This window comes from Drosophila mauritiana, chromosome 3R (genome assembly GCF_004382145.1).
Source record: "Drosophila mauritiana strain mau12 chromosome 3R, ASM438214v1, whole genome shotgun sequence".
In the NCBI taxonomy this organism is placed as follows: domain Eukaryota; kingdom Metazoa; phylum Arthropoda; class Insecta; order Diptera; family Drosophilidae; genus Drosophila; species Drosophila mauritiana.
The window spans coordinates 3,426,228-3,447,197 of NC_046670.1; the positions used below are offsets into that span (position 1 = coordinate 3,426,228).

Here is a 20,970-nt window from a genome sequence, read left to right on the forward strand (position 1 = left end):
GTATTTGGCACTTGGCCACGGTTACTTTTGCTTTGTCTCCGGCTCAGCTCCTTGTTCTTTTCGAGGCGCGACTTTAAGACTGGCTAAGCAAGCTTTTGCGGTTGGCACAGGCTCCTTCCCGCCAGGACGAACTGCAGCTGGGCGGGAGTGGGAGTGCGGGGCCTCCGGGCGCAGGAGTGCGGTGTTTCAGCCAAGCCAGGTGTCAAGTGGACGAGGTGGCAGCCAACTCGTTTTCCACTTCCACTCGAGTATTTCCACTGCCAAGGCGGAACAAAAGCCATGGCTGGCATAATGAGCTGCCGTCGGTGGCGTTTTGGCGTTTTACCGCTTTGGCTGCTCGCGTTTCCATGGAAATTCGCATTGCCAGCGAATTGAAACGCCTATGCAGAAGGATCGCTGATGGCTGTTGGATTTCTGTTGGATTGCTGCGTAGCCATTAGACAGCTCCTGGCAGCGTTTCCGCCTCGCTGCCGCAGGACTTTAGACAACTTTTCACGGCTGGCTTGGGGCTCCGGCCAGCTAAGGGGTAATAGAAATGTTCTTTTCGTTGTTTTATGCCTATTTACGCTTCAAACAGGACATCCGGCAAAACAGGGCCGCACTAAAGTCGCTTCGGCTACGGGTACACGGTAAATAACAATCAAATTAGCAAAACGTTGATAAGTTATAATCGACTAACGTTTAAAAATTATCTTAATAACCAGTTTTATATTAATTACAATATTGCTTAGTAGACATTTCCTATTAAAATTTTTTTTAATGCAAAATCGAATTCAAGTTTGTGTGCGAATAGAAGACTCTTAGAGTAATGGCTTATTACAGCATAAACTAAACATTTATTTTTATGTTCTATGTAAATGGTTGATAATTTTTTACTATTATTAAAATCTCTGCTGCCGCTCCCAGCAATTATTTTATTCGAGTGTAGGCCTGCTTCAGCTTTGACTTGTGCCGTCGCTTGATATTTCCCACACGTTCCAATTACATACGACCTCGGCTCTACTACTCTATAAGGGATCCAGGAAAATAATAGCGTGCAAAGGAGCTACTTCATCGTTCAGCGGAAGTGATTGAGGTGTGCCAGTTTGGGGGCTCCGCGAGGGTCTGACCCCGAAGACCCGACACTACATGTGTCTAGGTATTCTCGCATACAATGCGAAAATACCGGGACCCAAGCCCGACGACCCAAGGACTGGCCATGTTGTAGGCGAACTTTGAGTGCAGGTCGCATACATTAGAAGCGATGGAAAAAGGGGCGGAAGGCTTTGATTTCTTGGGCAATGGCGGAGCAAAGTGCTAAACTATGTTGCCCGGCTTTTGAGTGCCACGATGGCACCTTTTAACCTTTTTTACCCCACCACTCCCACTCCTGGACTCTCATACTCACACACTCACATACTCCGCTCTACGCACCGCTGGGCCCGGGATATCCTCGTATGGGTCTTCTGTTTGTGTGAGCTGGGGCACGACAAACGTTTTCAATTAGCAGCTCATGCATTTTTAAAACGCTAATGAAATATGCAAAGGCGTTTTAAATACTGAATTCGCATGCAGGACGGCGCAGAAGCCCGAGCGCCCAAGACGGCTAAAAGCGAAAGTCAAAGGAGCCGGCTGAAGCCGCAGGACGGGAAAAAGCCACCGAAGCAGGAAGTTCCTCCGATTGGCAACGACTTCCGCTAACACGCGTCGCGAAATTGCAGTTGACACACACTAACGGGGCTGTTCCGCCTTTGGCTCTCATTCGACGAATTGAAACACACTAAAAAGAATAGAAATTAAATTTAAATATTTCATTTTTAGAAGTAAACGAAATGATTTCAATCATAAACCCTAAGGTCCATTGTACTATCACATATAAAAATGTGATAGTTCAACTTTAGTGGTAATAAAAGATTGCAAGGGGTGCCACAAGCCAGTAAAAAGTGAATCAATCTTTCCACCATTCATGTTTTACTTTCGCAATCTGTGAGACGCAAAATGATCTTCTGCTGATTTGAGGAAAGCGAAATCCGGAATGGTCCTGGCAATTAAAGCTGCGGAGGAACTGCAGCGGCAACTCCGACTGACAACAATTACAAATGTAATAAATGTAGCGCCAAAGTGCGCCGCCCTCCGCCCTCCTCCGACAAGGAACTTCAGAAGTCAACGACCTACAAGCAAAAAGCAGAAAGCAAGCCACACAGACCCATTTGCACCTCGCCTAGTTGCGAGTTGAAAGTTGCTGCGGGGATGTTGCCGCTGCTGCTACTGCTGCTCGATTGTTGCAGCTGCCACATGCGGGTGCACGAGTGTGTGCCGAGTCGTACAATTTCATTTACATATTTGCACAAATTCCTGGGCCAGACGCCGCCGTCAACAAGCAAGTCGACTCCTTGCTGCGTAGCGCTTCTGTTTGGCTTTCTGGTTGCTGCGGTCTGCTTTGCAGTTGTCCTTGCCAGGACCTGCTCTCTGTTGCGGTTGCCTACACACTGCAGCCACACACTCACACACACACCCAGACACACCCACACACACGCGCCTTTCGCCTTTCGTTTCATTGAAATTTTAATTATTTTAATTTTAATTGTCGAAAAAATGGCATGCAGCCATCGGAGATGTTGGGCAAGTTCGTTTGGTCTGTTTGGCCAGCTCGCATCGCTGGCTCTCCAAAGGCGTCGTCAACATCGACAAACGCAAACCCAAACCATACTCACAGTTTTTATTGTGAGTTAAAAAATTAAACTTCAATTAAGTTTGCTGCTGAGAGAACCAAACTGTAAACATTCGAGTGTGCGTCTGACAACTGCCTGAAAAGCTGAAAGGCAAGTCACTTGCAATTGTTTTGGGCCACAAGCACACATGCCATTATTTTACCGACACAAAATGATATTTTAATTAAATAAGGGTCACAAGCCCTTTTTATCGAAATGCTGAAAACAAAACAATAGAGAACGCCATAGTAAAGTTCCTCTTCTATTAGATATTAGACAAACGATAACCAGCTAAAGGGAGTCCGAGCAATGAAGTACTTGGACCATTTTTTGGTGTTTCGCCAGAAGAAGAAGGATAAAAAGTACAATAAAAAATTAATTTTAGTGAGATACATATTTGTGAGCTTTTTGAAATGAACCTCAAATCAGAATTGTACGATTCATATAAGCTAAAGATTTATATAATTTGCGCGACAACTTCTATTCTAGCAACAAATTGCATACTTACCACATTTAAACTTACATAAGAGATTTCCAAGAATTAAGGCACATTTGATTGGCATTGGGAAACCGCAAGGAGACTCAAAATTATTAGTTACGTTTCCAGGAACAACTTGGCTGCGGCAACAATTAGTGTAGTTTCGGCTGTAAGTGAGTTTACTCGACATACGTTCCACTTGGCGTATGCGTAATGTAGCCGACATCATGGCCACTTTAATCATCCTTAAACAGTAGTTCCACTGTGCTCCAAACCTATTTCCGTATAGGAATTCGGCGGCAGCCGCAACAAAGAAAAGCCAAAATGTAACTAACTGACAGGCAGACAATCGGACGGACAGACAATGTGCAAAAAATAATGAATATTGCATTCAAATTTTACAAGTGCCACTTAGGCACGCGCCCCACCCTCTCCCGCTGCTGCCGTCCTGCATTTCCCTCAACTTTCCCGCATTTCCCGCCTTTCCGCCATCCCGCCATTCCATTCCACCGCTCGTGAGAACACAGAAAAGCATCACATATGCCCCTGTGTTGCAAGAGTCGGGCCACTCGCATAATGCCTCTTCTAGCCATGTTTATGCCACTTTATGCAAAAATAATTGCACAATTAGTTTGAAGCTGGCTGCCGCTGCTGTTGCCTTCTGAGAATGACCTCTGCCTCCAATGCCACGCCCCTATCGCCCACAAGCCACACAGGAAAAAAGAAAAAAAGTGTAGAGTAAAGTTTTAGTTTCAATGAAATATTTGTTATGATCTAAATAGAAAAATAGTTGTATTTACCATTGTTTTTTGTGAAAGATCACAAAGAGGAAGAAATGTTTCCAATTAGGTTTATTGCTTTTTTAGTGAGTGCAACAATTAATAAGGCTAATATCTGTGTTGTGATAGTAAGAATTTTTTAATTGGTTTTATTTATTCTCCCCACTAAATAATTTCAAGATGTTTCTTCAGTTTTAGTCAGTCAATAATACTTTTATTGTGTTTTCTTCCAGTGCACTGCCTCTCCCTTTAACTCTACGGGGTACAATGTAAAATTGGTTCAAGCATTGCTGGCAACGCGCTGCAGGCAACAACACATCACCTGCCCGGAAAAGCAAGCCCCCCCCACCTCCTCCTCCTCCTCCTACCCCGTCCAACATCACCACCGACTTCCCGCCCACTCGGCGTTTCCCTCGCTCTGTGTCTTCCCTCTCGCTTCCTCCCGTGTGCCTTGCTGCTCATTAGTAAGAGTTTTGAATGCTATTACAGCGTCATCTACTCAACTCCCGCCCCTCCGTCCCTCCTGTCTGTTTGTACACATGTGCATAAGTGCAGTGCAAACATACACACCCACGCCGACACCAATACACAGGCAGCAGGCAGACACACATCGACACGAAGCCGCTGGCACTTTTTGCTTTTTGCTCACACGTACGTACAAACACCGGGTTTTTGCCCAGCCACCCGTCCACGCCCACAAGGGCTCCTGGGCAGAAAAAAGGGGCGAAAGGTGCGGAGGACGAAGGATGACAGCAAGAACACGGACAAAAGGCGTAACTAGCCCGCAGAAGTTGGCAAGACAATGCGCTTAGAATTGGTAAGATTAGTTCGGGCATTCGGCACACAGCCCCGCCCCGCCCCCAGGCCACGCCCCTTCTCGGCTAATCTCTTTGACATTTGGAGATTTACCTGGGCCAGGTGGCCAGTTGTAAGCCCCACTCTGCGAAAGTTGTCATCCGTGCCTCGTGCATTTTTAACAGCAGCAGCAGTAGTATCACATCCAAGTTTTTTGGGCTGACATTTAATTAATTCGCATAGAAGGCAGTGTCACAGCTGCCACATTTGCCTGGCATTTATGCCACATGCATCCGATCATCTTGGCACTTGCCATAAATCCTGCACGATAAAAAACGTTTGAGGGGCGTTCACAGATGTAAAATATTTATCTTAATTTAGTTGCCTAGTGTAAATACGAATAGCGAACTGCCAAATTATTCACGATTTCCTAAAAACCAACCGCTTAAATCTGTATTAATAAACTAGCAATTAAACAGAAATGAAGCATGTAATGGAATCGAAATGTGTCAGTGGAAGATTTTGATTTGATGTGTATTTTCTTGCGGAAATAATCGGAGATTTGCAATAAGTAAGCCATCAAAAAGAAATTCTTTCCAAATTAAATAAACAAGCGAATTCCACATCACACTTATGCAAATTAAAGCAAATCAGCACACTTTGCACTTTGTGTCTTTCGCAATTTCAATTATTTTCCGGGTGCCTAGGCAATTTGAATCGTTTGACAACAATAGGGCAGCCAAGCAGGATATTTGTTGCACTTTCATTTCGTGCTCGGCCGCAAAGAGCTGCCAGTCCCCTAGGAGCCTAATTCAATTAGTTTAGCTGCAACTAATCAGTTGATTGACATTAATCAACACCCACAAGCGAATATAGCGCCGAATCTTGTCGCACCGAATCAATAATCATATTAATTGCAAAAGGCAACTTCTGGCAATCCAAACAATTGCAGCTTCGGCATTTGTCAACACACTTGTCAGCCGAGTGGCTTCCGGATTGAAAGGATTCTCGGAGAATCTAGAGCAGCTCCTCCAGCAAAAGGAGTCCTTGGAGCGTGGCCATAATCAGCTCTCGTAATATTCGCATTACGCAGGCCCAAGTTCGAGTGACTTTCGTACATCTGGCGATTTGCGATTTGCTTTGTGTTTGCGGCTGCTTGTAATTACTTTAAATTGATATAAACACTTTTGAAATGAAATCGATCTAAGCTTCTTGTTAACAGATTAACATGGGCGCACCCACACAATCGGGCTGCCTGGCAATCTTGTCTGCAGTTTACAATTATTATTTATATCCTCACATTGTTGCCATGTGTATACAAATATCCTTGCTCGGGGTGAGCTGCTGTTTGTGTGTGGTTTGATAAGCTCTCACTGCGCTTGTGTGTCGAAGTATGTGTGTGTGTGCGTGTGTGGCACACCAGTAATCCTTGAAACATGTTTTTGATTTGCAATTTAATCAAGATAATCAAGTTTTATGTGTTTTCCGAAAATTGAAAGTGTGCCTGGTGACTTGCCACATTGTTTGCCGACGCCTGCGAAATAGCTGTAATCTTTAAATCGGCCATTAAAGGTTTTTATTAACTGTAATTTAATAACGCCAAGCCCCATATGGATGGACCATCTAATAAGCCCCAATTCTATAGCCTCTTTGGGGCAATTAGTGCGGAGCAAAAAGTTAGTCAATTTCAGCGCGCACAGCATGCAGCTGATAACACGTCTGTCCATATATATGTTTATCTATCTATATATCTATATATATATCTATTGGATTGGGGAAGCAATTTACGTCCTTTTGCATAGAAATGTAAAACTTTTTCATATTTTTCCACTTGACAAAGTCTTTATGCATCTTGCGTAATAGTTTTATGGCCGTGAGGGAAGCGCAAAAGTTTTATTTTCAGCATCCCCACCAAGCACTTCCAATAACCATTCAATCCGGTCCTCCTCCTGGCTCCACCCTGCTTCCCCCTGCTCCTCCACGCTCCTTCTTCTTCTCCTTTTGCCGCAATTGCAGTTGATGGCTTTGATTTTATTCGTGGATGCACTTTTCTTGTTGGCTGCCCAGATTCTGTCCAGCTCGCATCCATTGTCCCTTTATGCGCACTGCTGTTGTGAGCTTTTATTATTAATATTTCAGACCGCTCCATATAACCCCGTCCTGCTCCTTGCCATCCTGCGTTATTATTTATTGCTGCTGAAAAATGTTTATCCGCCCCAGCTCGCTGGCAAACTTGACTGCAACTTGTTGGGAAGACAAATTTTTCTTCTCCTCGAGTATTGCATTGTGGGCTGGTCCTCCCGGACGCCAAAGCCGGAGTTGTGTTGGTCAGGTCATTATGTGGGCTGACGTTGATGGAATTCGGAGTGCCAGGACTGCACTTAGCGGCCAAGCGGTGGAGCTCTTAGTCCGCGGGGCAACTCGGCGTATGCGTAATGCGTATACGTGATGGTCATGCCAAGTGGAAAATAAGAGGAGAAAGCTCCAACAGAATCGTATGTAAATAGAAAATTTATCAAACAAGATTGAAATCGCCCCATACATCCCCAGGCCCCGAACAAAAGGTCCGATCCCAGGTCTATTAAGCCCTGCCACGGCCACAAAACCCAATACTGAGATGCAATCTGCCATTCGTTCATTGCCAGCTAATTTCGTTTAATGCCAAAACTGGCCGCTGCTGACCAGCCCGCCAGTTCCCTCACACTGGGCCAAGATTGTTTCGGCCAAATCTCTAGGCTAACATCATCAGGCGCATTAGTGTGCGGGCGTTTTTGTTTCCACCCTTCCCGTTCCATCCACCCACACACACGCACCCTTTTTGCATAAATCAAACAAGCAAATCGACATGTAAACAACAATTTTTGCAAATTCAATTGAATTTCGACTGTGAAAGCGAAACGGAGAGCATAACCCGAGGAGACCCAGCTCCCAGTCCTATTTCCAGTCCCGAGCCGATATCCTTTGGGACTCGGATCCTGGCAATTTTGCCAATCGCACGATACACGTGCAAACAGCTACAACAATAGCAACAAAGGCACGCACACTCAATTATTTGCTAAAAGCTTATGTAAACGCCTCCGTGTCAGGGGATTTTATTAACTGCTTCTCTCTGGGCCCGGCCCATTGAGCCGATGGCCAGGCTAAGCCGAAATTTAAACTAACACACACACGATAGTAGAAATTTGCACACATATCGTACGCCTCGGAGCAAAGCATCCTAGATAAGAATCGGGAAAAAGTCTAGCTGGTAAAATGTATGTCCTCTTCCTCCGAAAAGAACATAACAATAGTCGGTGAGCAGGAAAATTGAGGCAGTTAATGGGGAACACCTCCTTCCCCTTGCAGATACCTGTAGGAAACTGAGGCCAAGGACTCCGCCCCGAAAAAGCATCCTTCGAGGCGGTATCCCTCTGCTGGCACTCACAAAGAAATTGAAAAATGCTCCGGAATGAATCAAAGTGAAAAACGAATGTGCGAGACAGAGCCACCGAGCAGCAGACAGGAGGGACTCAGCTCCCGATGTGAGATGTGCCATGTTGAATGTTGGTTGTTCGATGGCGATGTGCGATGGTGATGTGTGTGCTGCGTCCGCCTAACGAGCGAATCGTGTTCGATAAATATTTACCAGTCAGTCGTAGCGGCCCTGAACCACCGAAGGAGTCGGAGGAATCCGCCCCAGATGCGAGCGATGGAGAGGGAGCCACTGCTGAGACATCCATGCGGGCAAGGGCCCAGTGACACACTTGCCGAAAAGTCTGACGAAAGTATGGGCATATTCGTCGAATCGCTTCTCAACACGATTTAAGATATTTAATACTGTAAGATTCAAAGTGGGCAAGGAATATAATTCATTTTATACTTAGGTACAACTACTTCCTTAGCTAAAAATAAAACAAGATGTTTTTATAGCCTACCTTTGATACTGACATAAAATTGACCGATCTTCAAAGTGAAACAGGTATTTCAGAGCTTTGAATTCTTTAGAATGACTGTAACAGAGTGCATTATCTTTATATTAGTTAAAGTTTAGGCTAGAAGCCTGAAGTGTAGATTTAGGAGGAATATTCCCGACATCTCCTACTTTTTCTGCCAGTTGAGTGACTCTTTTGAATCCATGGCGAATCCCGAGCCGTCCATCAGCTGCTTGCTTAGCTAATACCGCGTCGGCAGTGCCTTTGCATCCGTGAATCTATTCGGATTCGCGTCTATGAAATATTCATTCATTTGCAGTTCACTCCGGAGAATCGGTTCATGATGTTCTCCGCTGATACTGTGGCTCCTCCTGCCCCTGGACCCTCTGGTTCTGTTTTCGCTGCTGGTGGTGGTGGAGTGGGCAGTGGAGGAGGGCCAGCACCCCAACTCATGCCACGATTTATGAGCGCCCAGTGTGTGCTTTAATAGTTCGCAACTGAATTAATTGGCTGCTGCGCCAGAGGCGCGAGATGAGCCGGCGATAGATCCGGACATGTATTTTCCATATATTCCGCACTTGCCATTAAAATAATTTAATCAAAATGTTGTTCGCCGTGGCCCAATGCATCCCACAAGGCTGGATGGCTGTCGAGGAGATATATCTTTATAGAGCACATGTGCCGCCTGTCTTCGGGTGTGAAAGTGGGTATATGGGCGGGGAGCATAAATTTTAATCAATTCTTTGCTTACTTTTGCTATCTCTTGGCCGCACTTGCCTTCTTATTTTATTTACTGCTCGGAGTGCGCAGCTCTCGAATTGCTATGCACTTTCCTTTTTTCGGCGCCAATCCTTGAGGTGAGCTTATACACTTTTTGGGTGATTTTGTATATTTCAAGACCTGAAAGCCTCGGCAAAAGAAAAACAACCAGTTTTTATCAATATCCTTCTAGCAATGGGTATGACGTCCCCAATAACCAAAATTGTTTCATCATTATTAATTGCGTGCAAATACTAATATGCTAACGTTTATTTTATTTATGTCAGCAATTTGTATACATATTTCAAGAACTTGAAAATAATTTTTGATTTATTATCATTCATATCTAATATATCTAATAATAATGCCTTATCTCTCTTATCTTTTAGGCTGCATTGCCTGTTATCAGTAAGTGTATCCATACTTCTTGGCCAAAACACTGTTACGTACTTTTTTAGTGCGAGACTGCAGAACGAACACAGCTGATTGTAACGGAGGCAGATTAAAACTTATGCACACACTCAGCGCAAGTTGCTGTGTTCCCGACTCCGGATCTTCGGATCCTGGGAGTGCGACTTAGACTGGCCGTAATGTGAGCCACGCTAGTTTTATGGCAGTCAGACAAATGGGCAAATGGGTTACGGCAACACGGAGCCCAGTGACAATAAAAAATGTAACTAACCGCCGCCGCCACTCCGGTCGAGGCATTGTAAATGCTTTATGAGCCTTCGGAGTGCCATAATTTTCACTTAATAATCCGTTGAGTAGCTGTCCGTGATTTGTGGCCATCCCGATTCGACCCGATTTGCCAGGAACATAGCTGAACGGCGGGGCAGAGCATGGACTACGGATGCGGACAGTAGAGTCGGGGAAATAAAACAAGGGCGCCGAACAGCAGTGTAATGAGCTGCGGGAGCGGTGGCCAAAACAATTTGAAAGTTTTTGCCAAAACATAATGTGTGGCTAATTTTATTTGTCGCCAATTGGGAGCGATGCCGCCGTCCGCTTGACACACTAATTTATAGTGAGCCAGAGCTCCGGACCACCTGTTCCCGGCTCCGGGTATTGCTTTTAGATACTCGTATTCCCCGGGACCGACTACGGGAGCACCACGAAATATGGCAAAATAATAATGCACAACCCACACCTCCGCCGGCGCCAGGCGCAAAAAATCTTTAATGACCAAATTGCACATGAAATTGCGCGCATAAACTAATTACCGCGGATAAAGTTTAACAAAGGCAGCGCAATTGTGTGGTGTTTCCGTACACTCGAAAGAATTTTTAGAACTTTAAATAGACTGACGGAAATATTGTTTTCTGTGTAATGTGAAAAATTATTTTATAAAGTTGGTTTAATTTAATAAATTACCAATACGTGATCAGGAATTTAGTTTGCCGAATGTAATGTAATGTAATGTGTAGTGGTTAACCTTATGTACAACATATTTTTCTCAGTGCACTGTTCAGTTCTGGCAACAGCTTAACTGGAGGGCGACCAGCTGGGTAATGGCGCAAAGCGAATCCCGGTTCGAGCCCAGAGTCCTGCGAATCGGCTGCCATCCCGCTGCTTTTGGCCACCAGTCGGCACTCATATGACGTGGCCACCGTTTGTCAGCATTACCGGTATTTACAATATATATTTTAATATTTTCGGGGCCCGCACTCTCAGCCAGGCCGCCTCCATCTCCAATCCCTGTGTGTTACTGTGCCAAATTGTTTATGAAAAATTGCGTATGACGACGCCGTCGCTGGCCCATAAATCAAGCCACCTTGGCCGAGGATTTGGGCCAGCAGCTCGACGGTGGCTCCGCTCGGTAATTACAATGTAGCCGCCTGTGAATTTAACGATCTGGGGGACTTTGGGAGGCGAAAGCCCAACAATTCCACCCACTTCCGTCCGGAGTCCCATTCCCATCAGAAAAGAAAGGGTTCTCCGTCGGTCAGTTCGGTTGGTCAGCGGGTTGCCGGTTGGGCATTCGGGGCGGCATGTTAACAAAAGTGTGAGCCAAGTGGAAAATAACATTAAAAGGGCCATAACAATAACTAACAAAGACACCAAAAGCAAATGGCAATGCCGAATGGCTGGCTAACTGGCAAAGGGGCCAGGACGCTTTCCACCAGCTTTTCCACTTTTCCCGCTTTTCCCAGCTCGACCAGGAGCAGGCCGACAAAAATTAAATGGCGCGAGAAAATTGCATGGTCGGTGTGGTGCAAAAAGAGAAAAGCCGGTTTACATAATTGCCCGGAGCCAGAAGACGCACTTGGATAAAAAATCGGCACTTAAAGACCAGCATGTACAACGGAAGTACGTATGTACCGAAAGTTTTGTTCATAAAATCCATTTTCAAATAAAATCAAATCACAATATTGGATCGCTTTTATCTGGCATATAATAAAATCTGGACATTAGGAACTAAAAACGTATATTACTATTATGAAATAAATTAAAGGTTCTTTTCAAGCATAGTTAGTATCAGGATCTTAGTATTACCTTTTCGTGAATTTAGAAACATTCTTGCTCACATGCGTTGTAATAATACAGTTTTTATACACTGAACAACCATTCTTGTATTTCTTGATTTTCTCGTTTGAGTTTCTTAATAGTACTTTATTTCTGGGAACTCATTTAAAACGATTATTTCTTATCTTTTCTACCTCATTATGAATTTTTCTCAGTGCATACTCGGCAGACTTGATGCATAAGCCACTGGCTGAGGTCCGGACTGAAAAGCAATCGTTGCTACAGCGCTCCTGTGCATACATACATCGTACATGGGGCCTACAGAGAGCCAGAGCCTCTATAATATTTAACTATTTCCTGAAATATACACTCTTTGTCTTGGCCAGCTCTGCGGTCGCATAGTTTTGGCTGCTCCTTTGCTTTAGTTGGGCAGTAAGTTACTTTCCCAGAAGGCTGCAGAGCAATGGTCCGGCTGATGTGGTAATAAAAGACATTTTGGGCGGGCGATCCAAACAGGAACAATCATCTGGGTTGGGCTTAGCCTAGCACCTAACTACTCCTCCATGTGGGCTGGCAGCCCTGGAGAAAGTCCGCCAAAAAGTATGCAACGCAATCAGCGAATTTCCAAATTAATTTTAAGCGCCGCCAAACATTCAAGAGGCTGCAGCATTTAACCGAGCGCAAAGTAGGTATTAGGCTTTGCATACTTTGCGGTTCAATTGCAAATTAATGAAACATTAAAGCGCTAAACTGGTTTAATTGCATCTGAAATATATGCTCTGCACTTCAGGCAAACAATTTATTTGTCGGCAAATATTGGTTTGCTCTTGGTGAAATATTTCATCGGTCCGACCAACATTCTAGCCACCCAGAATATGTATTATCCTCCTTTATATCGCACACATACATTATACATGAGATTAGACGAAAACATAGTGGCTCCTTGGTTGACTTTATATTTATTGCTGAATTCTTGTTGGTTTTGATTGTTGTACTAGCTTAAAATTGACGAACTTATACATAATTATTCAAAAACTTAAATGTTCTCATAGGGATTCACCGATTAAACAAACATTAATTGACCTAAATTTACCTATTATATAACTTACCTCTTTATAAAAATGGTTATTTGACACATTATCAGGCGTTGAAAGAAAAATAAATGCGTCTAAGCAAATTAATTAGAGCTTACAATTCTTAGCAAAGTATTTAGCCCAAATTTTCCCATTCCGCATATTATAGTCGGTGCCCCTTTGTGTAGAAAACTTAAGTACGGAAAAATGTTAAGTGATTGCTACTATTTCCTCCCCCACTATTTCCTCGCAAATGAAAACACAGAGCCCTTGTACGGATTAGCTATTTACTACTTAGGCCTAGCGTATTCCGAGAGTATTGGATTTTGGTGGCTTAGACTAACTGGGCTTACGACTACTAGAACTGGGACTCGGACTCAGCAGTTGTGGCACTTGACCAGGCCCACCTCGTCGCAGTTCATGCACTTGAGGGCCACGAACTCGGCAGTGAAGTGGTTGCGGTGCACGGACTTCTTGGACCCGTTGCAGGAGGGGCAGGGCAGCAGGCGGTAGCCGCCGCAGGTCTGGCAGGTGTAGGTGCTGGCCATGGACTTGTACGGCTTGAGCAGCTGCCTCAGCTCGCCGGACTCGTTCAGCCGCTCCACGGTCTCGGCGTCCCCGATGTACTGGCCCTCGACGTACAGTTGTGGCACCCGCACCTGACCGCTCTGCATCCGCTGGCGCATCTCCGCCTGGTACTCCACGCTCATGAAGACGTCCCGCTCCTCGAACTTGACCAGCAGGGTGCGCAGGATCTGCTTGACGTTGGCACACTTCGTGTAGGTTTCCCGGATGATGCCCATGCTGGTGGTGTACAGCACCACCTTGCCCAGGTCTTTCTCCTTGAAGTTCTGCGGGGCGAGAGGAATGGAAGTGAAAAAGCAGATCACAGATTAGTTCGAGTTCTGGTTTGGCGTTCGGCGCGGACCGAGATGATGAAAAGCAGGCCACCGAAAACTGGAAACTGGCCCGCCATTCGCCACAGAGTGCAGATTTCGAAGTCTGCCATGGCCAGGCAAGAATGGCAATGCCAAATTGGGTCTCTACCGGCTGAGGATGAAGGCCAACCGCAGACAAAGGCGATGCGGAAGCCGCTGTGCAGGCATGGCATAGAGGTTTTAGCATTCCAAACACGATATTCCACGGTTGACTGTTCCTTATGTTCGGGTAACCAATGCACTTAAATTCTATTTTTAACCTAACAGAGTGTTTCAATAGATTTTAAAGTGTGTGCTCCGAAAACGAGTCATTCAGATGATTACATAGAATGGTACTGTGTGATGTGTAATATTTTTGTATAAGTTGTTACAACATTTTTGAACATTCAGACCGCAGATATCTTAAGTGCGTAATGACCAAACATTTTATATTATTATAGTATTTGCTAAATATACAACAAAAATTATTGCTTTTTGTTACCTATCATTGACAAAAGCATCCCAACCAATTTTCGAATGCAATTGCTCCTGACATGAAAAAATAAGATTTCCTGTCTGGCTGACTTTAATTTCCGACATTATTGGATCAGCTAACATTAGAGAGTTTTATCGAATTAATAATATAGTATTTTATATTTTAAAGCCCGCTGTGGAATATTTGCGTCTTTCGTGCCAATTAAGAATTAACAGTGCTTTATTTTCATTTCGAGTGTTCCCAAAACTGAATAGCCAGCACTTGCGGCTAGAATCAGGTCTTGGCCATAAACCGACAAGGCAGCTTGGAATTCGGGGGCTGAAAACTGGTTGGAAATTGCATTTCGAACCGAGCCTGGTGGAAAACTCGGCTCTCTCTGCCAGGCTTTGGGTTCATTAGCTCGGGGCTTGGACTCACGTAACCCAACTCCGCAGCTCCGCAACTCTGCATGTCACTCAAAATCCTATTAATCAATACAATTAAGCAATAATAGGAAAACTGCTAGGCAATCGACGTCGCCAGCCAGCAGAGTCACAATGGAAACCTGGAATGTTTTCCCGACAATTTATGATGTCTTATTTTGTAAGCGAAACCGGTTCGCAGCTGGGTTCGCTCATTTCATTTGACAATTAACATTTCCGTTAGTTGGCCAACTTTGGTGGCGTCTGCTTTGGCTAATGAACCAAGTCGGTCCGAACCGAACCGAACCAATCCGATCTGATCCCGGTTCCCCCACCTGCACTACTGCTGTGGTATCAATGAACCGTGCAGATGCGTTTTGTACACATAAATAAAAGGTTGAGAAATCTCGAATGACGTTTTCAATAGGTGTTGATTTAAAAGAAAAAGAATGCATTTTTGACAATGGAGTTATGAAGACCATTAATGAAGACTAGTGGTTTAAATAGCAACCTGCTCAAAATATATTTAAATTTGTATTCATTATAATATAAATAGTACAAGACAACCTATTCCTATTGTCCTACCTAGACAATCTATTCATTGCTTGTATTGACTCGAAGGCCCATCTCGTAGGTTAATAACAAATTGATAATTGAAATTAGCGAATAATTACTTATTCTCCCTGTATGTGCTCTCGAAACCGGTGAGTCGAGAATTTGCATACCAAGAAGAAGGAAAAGACTGGAGAATTAATGAGCTGGTGGAGGCAGGGAAATGGAAAATGCACACATACACACAGCCAGAGTCGGAGTCGAAGTCAGAGCCAAAAACACAGCATTCCAAGAGAGATGCAGCTGCAAGTGCCGTTGTCAACGATAAACGACAAAAGCGAGAAAAATATTTCACGACAAAACTGAGGAAAAGTTCAAAGCCACGCAGCACGAACCGAATCGACAATAAACAACTGGCTGGCTGACAAACAAACAACTAGCTGCGGTCAAATGGAAAGTCAACTCCAGCTAGCTCCAAGTGAACGTTGCCGAGCTGTTTTTCCAATTCAATTCCACCGATTGTCTTCTGGCGAAAAGAAAAGCCCCCAAGCTAATAAGCCACCAAGTGATGATGATGGTGGTGGTGGTAACACCCCTCCGTCAGTGGTTCAATGTCAGCTCGAGCTGATGATTTGCATTGCCAAAAACATAAACACGGTGGCAATTATCAATTACCACACGTGATTTGCACGGTTGACCTCAGCGGCGTCGCGACTTTTGTCACATCAACGCGAGCAACAGCAGCAGCATCAGCAGCAGTCGCAGCAGCAGCAGCAACATCTACCGCAGCAGCAGCAACTGCTACATATAAGTGGACAAAAGAGAAAGCAGGTCACTTGTATGGCCAAGAGCCAGCGCTGGAGTGATTGGCAATCGAAGAGTTGGGCAACAGCCACATCGAGATGGAGGCTAACGCCGAGCCAGCAGATACTGCTGATGCTTCTCGAAGGTGACAAAGTGAGTTGTGTGTTTTCCGAGCTGAGCACCCAGCTCCAGCAACTCCAATTTGTGGCCAATCGGCCATCGAAAATTCGGTGAGCGCTCTAATTATGGCTTGCAGCAATGCGCTGAAAAGGTTCGGAAGGGGGTTACAAAAAATAGATAAAGGGTAGAAGAAAAGGCCAAGACAACGCTGGCCCAGCTTTTCACTTTCGATTTTACTGCTCTGCATACCGGCTGCATTGTAATTAGCAGCATCTCACTTTCCTCATTGTGGCATTCGAATGCTTCCTCCTGCCCGAATCATTTGCTCATTTGCATGCGAGCCGCTATAAGGCCATAAAACATTTCTATTCAGTTAGCATCCAATCCACCTAAGTTATGCCGATCCGCCGTTGTTTCTAGTCCGCCGAGCAGACCAGCTATCATTCCATCAATTCATCAAGTTCAGAAAGTGAAAAGCCACGGAGTCGCAGGCCGAAACGCGAAGCAAAACAATTAATGTGATCTAAAATCTGCTCATTAAATTAGATAAAGGGAAATCTCGGAGCGGGCAACTAATAAAAGCTAAAAACCATAAAAACAGCATCGTGCCCAAGCAGAAGTGTGTATTTGGACTAGAAGAGATTTCTACTCCCGTCACGGTTGATAAAGGCAAAACGGGAGGAAAGCGCTCGGAAAGCCGGAAAAACGATTGAGCGATACGAGTAATCCGTCAAACGGGGACAGGTTTCCGATCCTAAATGGCGTTTGGTGTGGAAAGACTCGAAATCAATGACAACTATTTCGAAACCCTAGTGCGAGCCGCGATTTGGGAAGGGGAATTCCTAATGGCGGCAATTCAGTTAATTTGAGACATTAAACTCAAAATTTGTTTGATTTCTGATGATGACTCTGAAGACGCAATCGAAATACTAGAAAGCTATGTGGGCAATTATAAGTCGCATTCAATCATGATGTTGATACATAAGAGTTAATACCTAGCATGTAGAGGAATGCTTCGGTATTAGTTTACTAGAGACTAGAAAGCTTTTTAGCCAAAATGGTAAATAAAACTAAATTTAAAAATTTATTTATGGTGGTATATTTTCATCAGAAGGCTGAATATTCAATTAATTTATTAACAGATTTCGATAGTGCTAATAAATTCCACAGGCTTTGACGATCTTCAATCAAAATGCTAGAAAGCTAGAAACACACTCACACCAACAACCATAAATCAGCGCAGAGATATTGATTTATCAAGTGAATAAATTAAGATCGTTCATCAAATCTAGTTCCGAGAACACGCCTCGGCTCGGAATAGAAACTATCACTAATCCCGCTTTTGCGATGACAACTCCACTTAGCTCCATTGTCTCCGCGGAATTAGCTGTTTCTTTTTATTTGTTTTCCAGCCCCAACTCCCAACTGCCCGACATTAACTGCGATTAGTCGTGTCAATCCCGCTCCCAAACTACATGTCGCTGGGAATGAGGGGCTAAAACAAACGCGACATGGCCAAGACTATTTCTGGCCAACTGACTATCTGGGCAAGTTGTAAACGCGCGCTAAGCGCATACAAAACGACATCGGCGGAGACAAAATAAGCCACTTAACGGTTTCCATTATAATTGAAGAAGAAACCGGCGAAGACGCTGAAAGCGCAGCTGGTTTCCCAGATCTCGGGGCTTCCGAGGGGCGATGGGGAACCACGAGCTGTTCATTAGATTACGGGCAAATACGAAACACGAAATACGAAATGTGAAAGATACTCGTATATTGAAAAGCCACAGCCACACATCGGCCGCCGCAATTGTTGGCCAGCACTTTCTCCATTTCAGCCAACTGAAATGCCGAAATGCTGAGATGCAGACAATTGGCAAGATGCTCGCACCGAGCCAATTGCATAATTTGGGCGAGCAGGTGACTCAACGCCACTGGAGGCCTGTGCCGACGCCCATCAGCGTGGGAACCGAATAACCATCGATATCTGAATATTCATATCGGTACTCATAACCACAGCGGAGGTCAATCTTTTAGTAAAGTCTACTGATATCGTTGCATCAAGTCATATGAGCGGCTTAAATATATATATTATGCTGCTCTTGTTAGATCCGAAGATCAAATAAATTTTTTAAATAAACTTTAGCTCAAGAAGCTCCCTAAAAAAGTTATATAACTAATATAATTATTCGGTCTCTTAGTTTATGATTCAGTATGTGCTAAAATGTTAAATCAAGTATTATTAATTAATTAATTAATTAGTTAAACCTACATGAACATAACAGAACATAAAAATGTAAAAAACTAATTAAAACAAGACAGAACGTTAAAATCGACTTCCTCGACTATAAGATACCCCTTAGTCAGCTAGTGGGAGTGCGGGTGGGCGTAAATTACCGATATTTCGACATTATAATGGTAAACAGATGGTCGACATGGCTTTTGTTCCTGATCTACTCTTGTTCACCTGTTAAATACTTTTAAACGAATTTAGTATAACTTTTCCTCAAGGGTTATACGAATTAAATTTATATCACCCCTCAAATAACCTGGAAAGAGATTGCATCTTTCAGTTGTTACGACGTTAACGACTTCTTTTTACTTGCATTTTTAATTGCAAAGAAAATGTTATAAATCCGATATGAGATTTCTGTGTAGCAACTAGATGCAGATAGTTACCATTTCTTGAATGTAAGTTTTAGGCTGTGATTAGTAAACCGGTATTTAGGGGTATGCATCTGATAGGCAATCAGTCGACTCTGACCTGAGCAGAATTTCAATGTTGTACGCATCGCATCCCGTTATCCAATCATACATCCCCATACCATCCCATCCCATCCCAACATGATCCCGGAACTCACCTTGGCATTGGGCTGCTGCTGGAGCTGCAAGAACGTGGCTATTCCATTGCGCACACGGTTCTTGACGCCCCGCACCGTTCCCTTGGCCGATCGGATGGTGGACTGGGTGGAACTGGCCCCACATCGCACGTCCCGATAGCCGGCGAAGAGGTCTTGCTGTTCCGTTAGGATCCCGGTCTCGGATCCCGCCTCCGATCCCGCTCCCGTGGAGTGATCCGCCTCGTCGCCACTTCTCGCGCCGAAGTTCTCGTGCTCGTTGATGTGAAAGCTGTAGTATTGGTCGTCAGCATACTTGTAATTGATATTGCCGCGGTGTCCGCCGATGTTGCTGCTGGCTGGCAGAGACTGCGAGGTGGCATCGATGCTGTCCAGCGTCTCCTCACCGGTTTGCACGAAGTTGGCCCGCTCGACGGCGGCCCGCAGCTCCTCGATTTTGTCCTCGCTTAGCGACTCGCGGGCCAGTCGAAACGGACTGGGTTTCTCCGGAATCTTGTCGGGCACCTGGATCTTCTCCTCATCCTCTGGCTGCGAGAACTGCACCACATACTCGGTGCTCCTCCGGTCCCGTATATCGCGGAGCAGGCTGTCGGGGAGCAGGGCACCCAGGACCCGCAAGGACTTCTGTCGCTGCCGCTGGCCACTGGGCTGGGAGGCGGACTGTCGCACGTACTCCGTGCTGCTGCCGTGCATGGAGTCGCTGCCCAGCGAGGAGGGGCCACTCTCCTCGCTGTCATCCGGTTTGGTGGGCAATCCGGTGCTCTCCAGGTCACTGCCATTGCCACTGTCCGCGGTCTCACAGTGGGCCGCGTACTGCTGATACTGGTCCATGAAGAGACCGCCCGCGTTACCGCCCTTGCTCACAGGGGGCGTGGCCAGCACCATATCGATGATCACTTATCTGGCTATCTAGAATCTGCGGAATAAGCCGACTTTCGGCTGGCACTGTACTGTATTGGCTTTTATCGGCTTGGCCCAGGAAAATGCAAGCGTTCAATGACTCTGACGGCCGTTGCACCCGAGACGTCGCATGTCTTTATGCTTCAGATATCGTCGTTAGACTGGCCCGACTTTTTCTGGCCAAGATGGCAAGCCAGAGCTGCGATCGCTCCACTCCACTCAGCTCTCTCTCTCTCTATCTTATTCGCTCTTCGGGCCACTTTATTCAGCTCTCAGCTGGAGATTCAGCAACTCCGCGGTGGCTTTCTTTCGGCCAGATTGCACCTCCGCCGCGCGTTATTAGATTTGGTAATTTAGAGCCCGTTGCCGGGCTCAAATTGTTTGTCATTAGCCGGGGAAGAAGTTTCTGGCCGCCTCGCGAATTAGCAATTGGCCTACAGAGCCGGGAGCAGCAGCTGCCAAAGTTGGCATGACGCCTGCGCGTGACTGTGACGCGATCCAATCCAACTGGGAAATGTAGTAAGCCCGATCGCTTGGCCAGATTGGAGTTCCGAGATCGCAGAACCGTAAGAACGCGAGTTAGCGGAGACTCCAGCAGCGCCTATTAAATAATATTTCAATTAGGGGTCCCATCATCGCAGGAACTTGACCTAGTTGACCCACTTTTTCGGTTAGCGGTTGGTCGCTAATTGATTTGGCAGCAGTAGTCGAGAGCCTATAAATAACAAAATGTTTTCTCCTGTAAAATTAGTATTAACTGGACTCCTTGGAAACTTTAAGCATTAAAAGTATAAATAAGTTAGCTTAAGAATGTTTAGGTGAGCACAGATTTTGTGGAGCTGTTATTAAGCTACTTAAATGTCGTTGTGCATTTAACTGTTAAGATTTATGTTAAACTAATAAAATAAAACTTGTTAACCATATAATGATATTAATTAATTTAACAGCATGTGCCAAGCATTGAAACCAAATTC

At 45.0% G+C, this 20,970-nt stretch overlaps 1 protein-coding gene across 1 annotated transcript; it reads right to left on the minus strand.

Annotated features, from left to right (window-relative positions):
- Positions 1-13,221: 13,221 nt before the first annotated feature.
- Positions 13,222-20,161, minus strand: LOC117144711 (glutaredoxin domain-containing cysteine-rich protein CG31559). The gene is made up of 2 exons (XM_033310051.1): positions 19,100-20,161; positions 13,222-13,799 (listed from the first exon to the last, which is right to left on the minus strand). The coding sequence occupies exons 1-2, from the start codon at positions 19,979-19,981 to the stop codon at positions 13,326-13,328; spliced, it is 1,356 nt and encodes a 451-aa protein (XP_033165942.1). The 5' UTR covers positions 19,982-20,161; the 3' UTR covers positions 13,222-13,325.
- Positions 20,162-20,970: the final 809 nt, after the last annotated feature.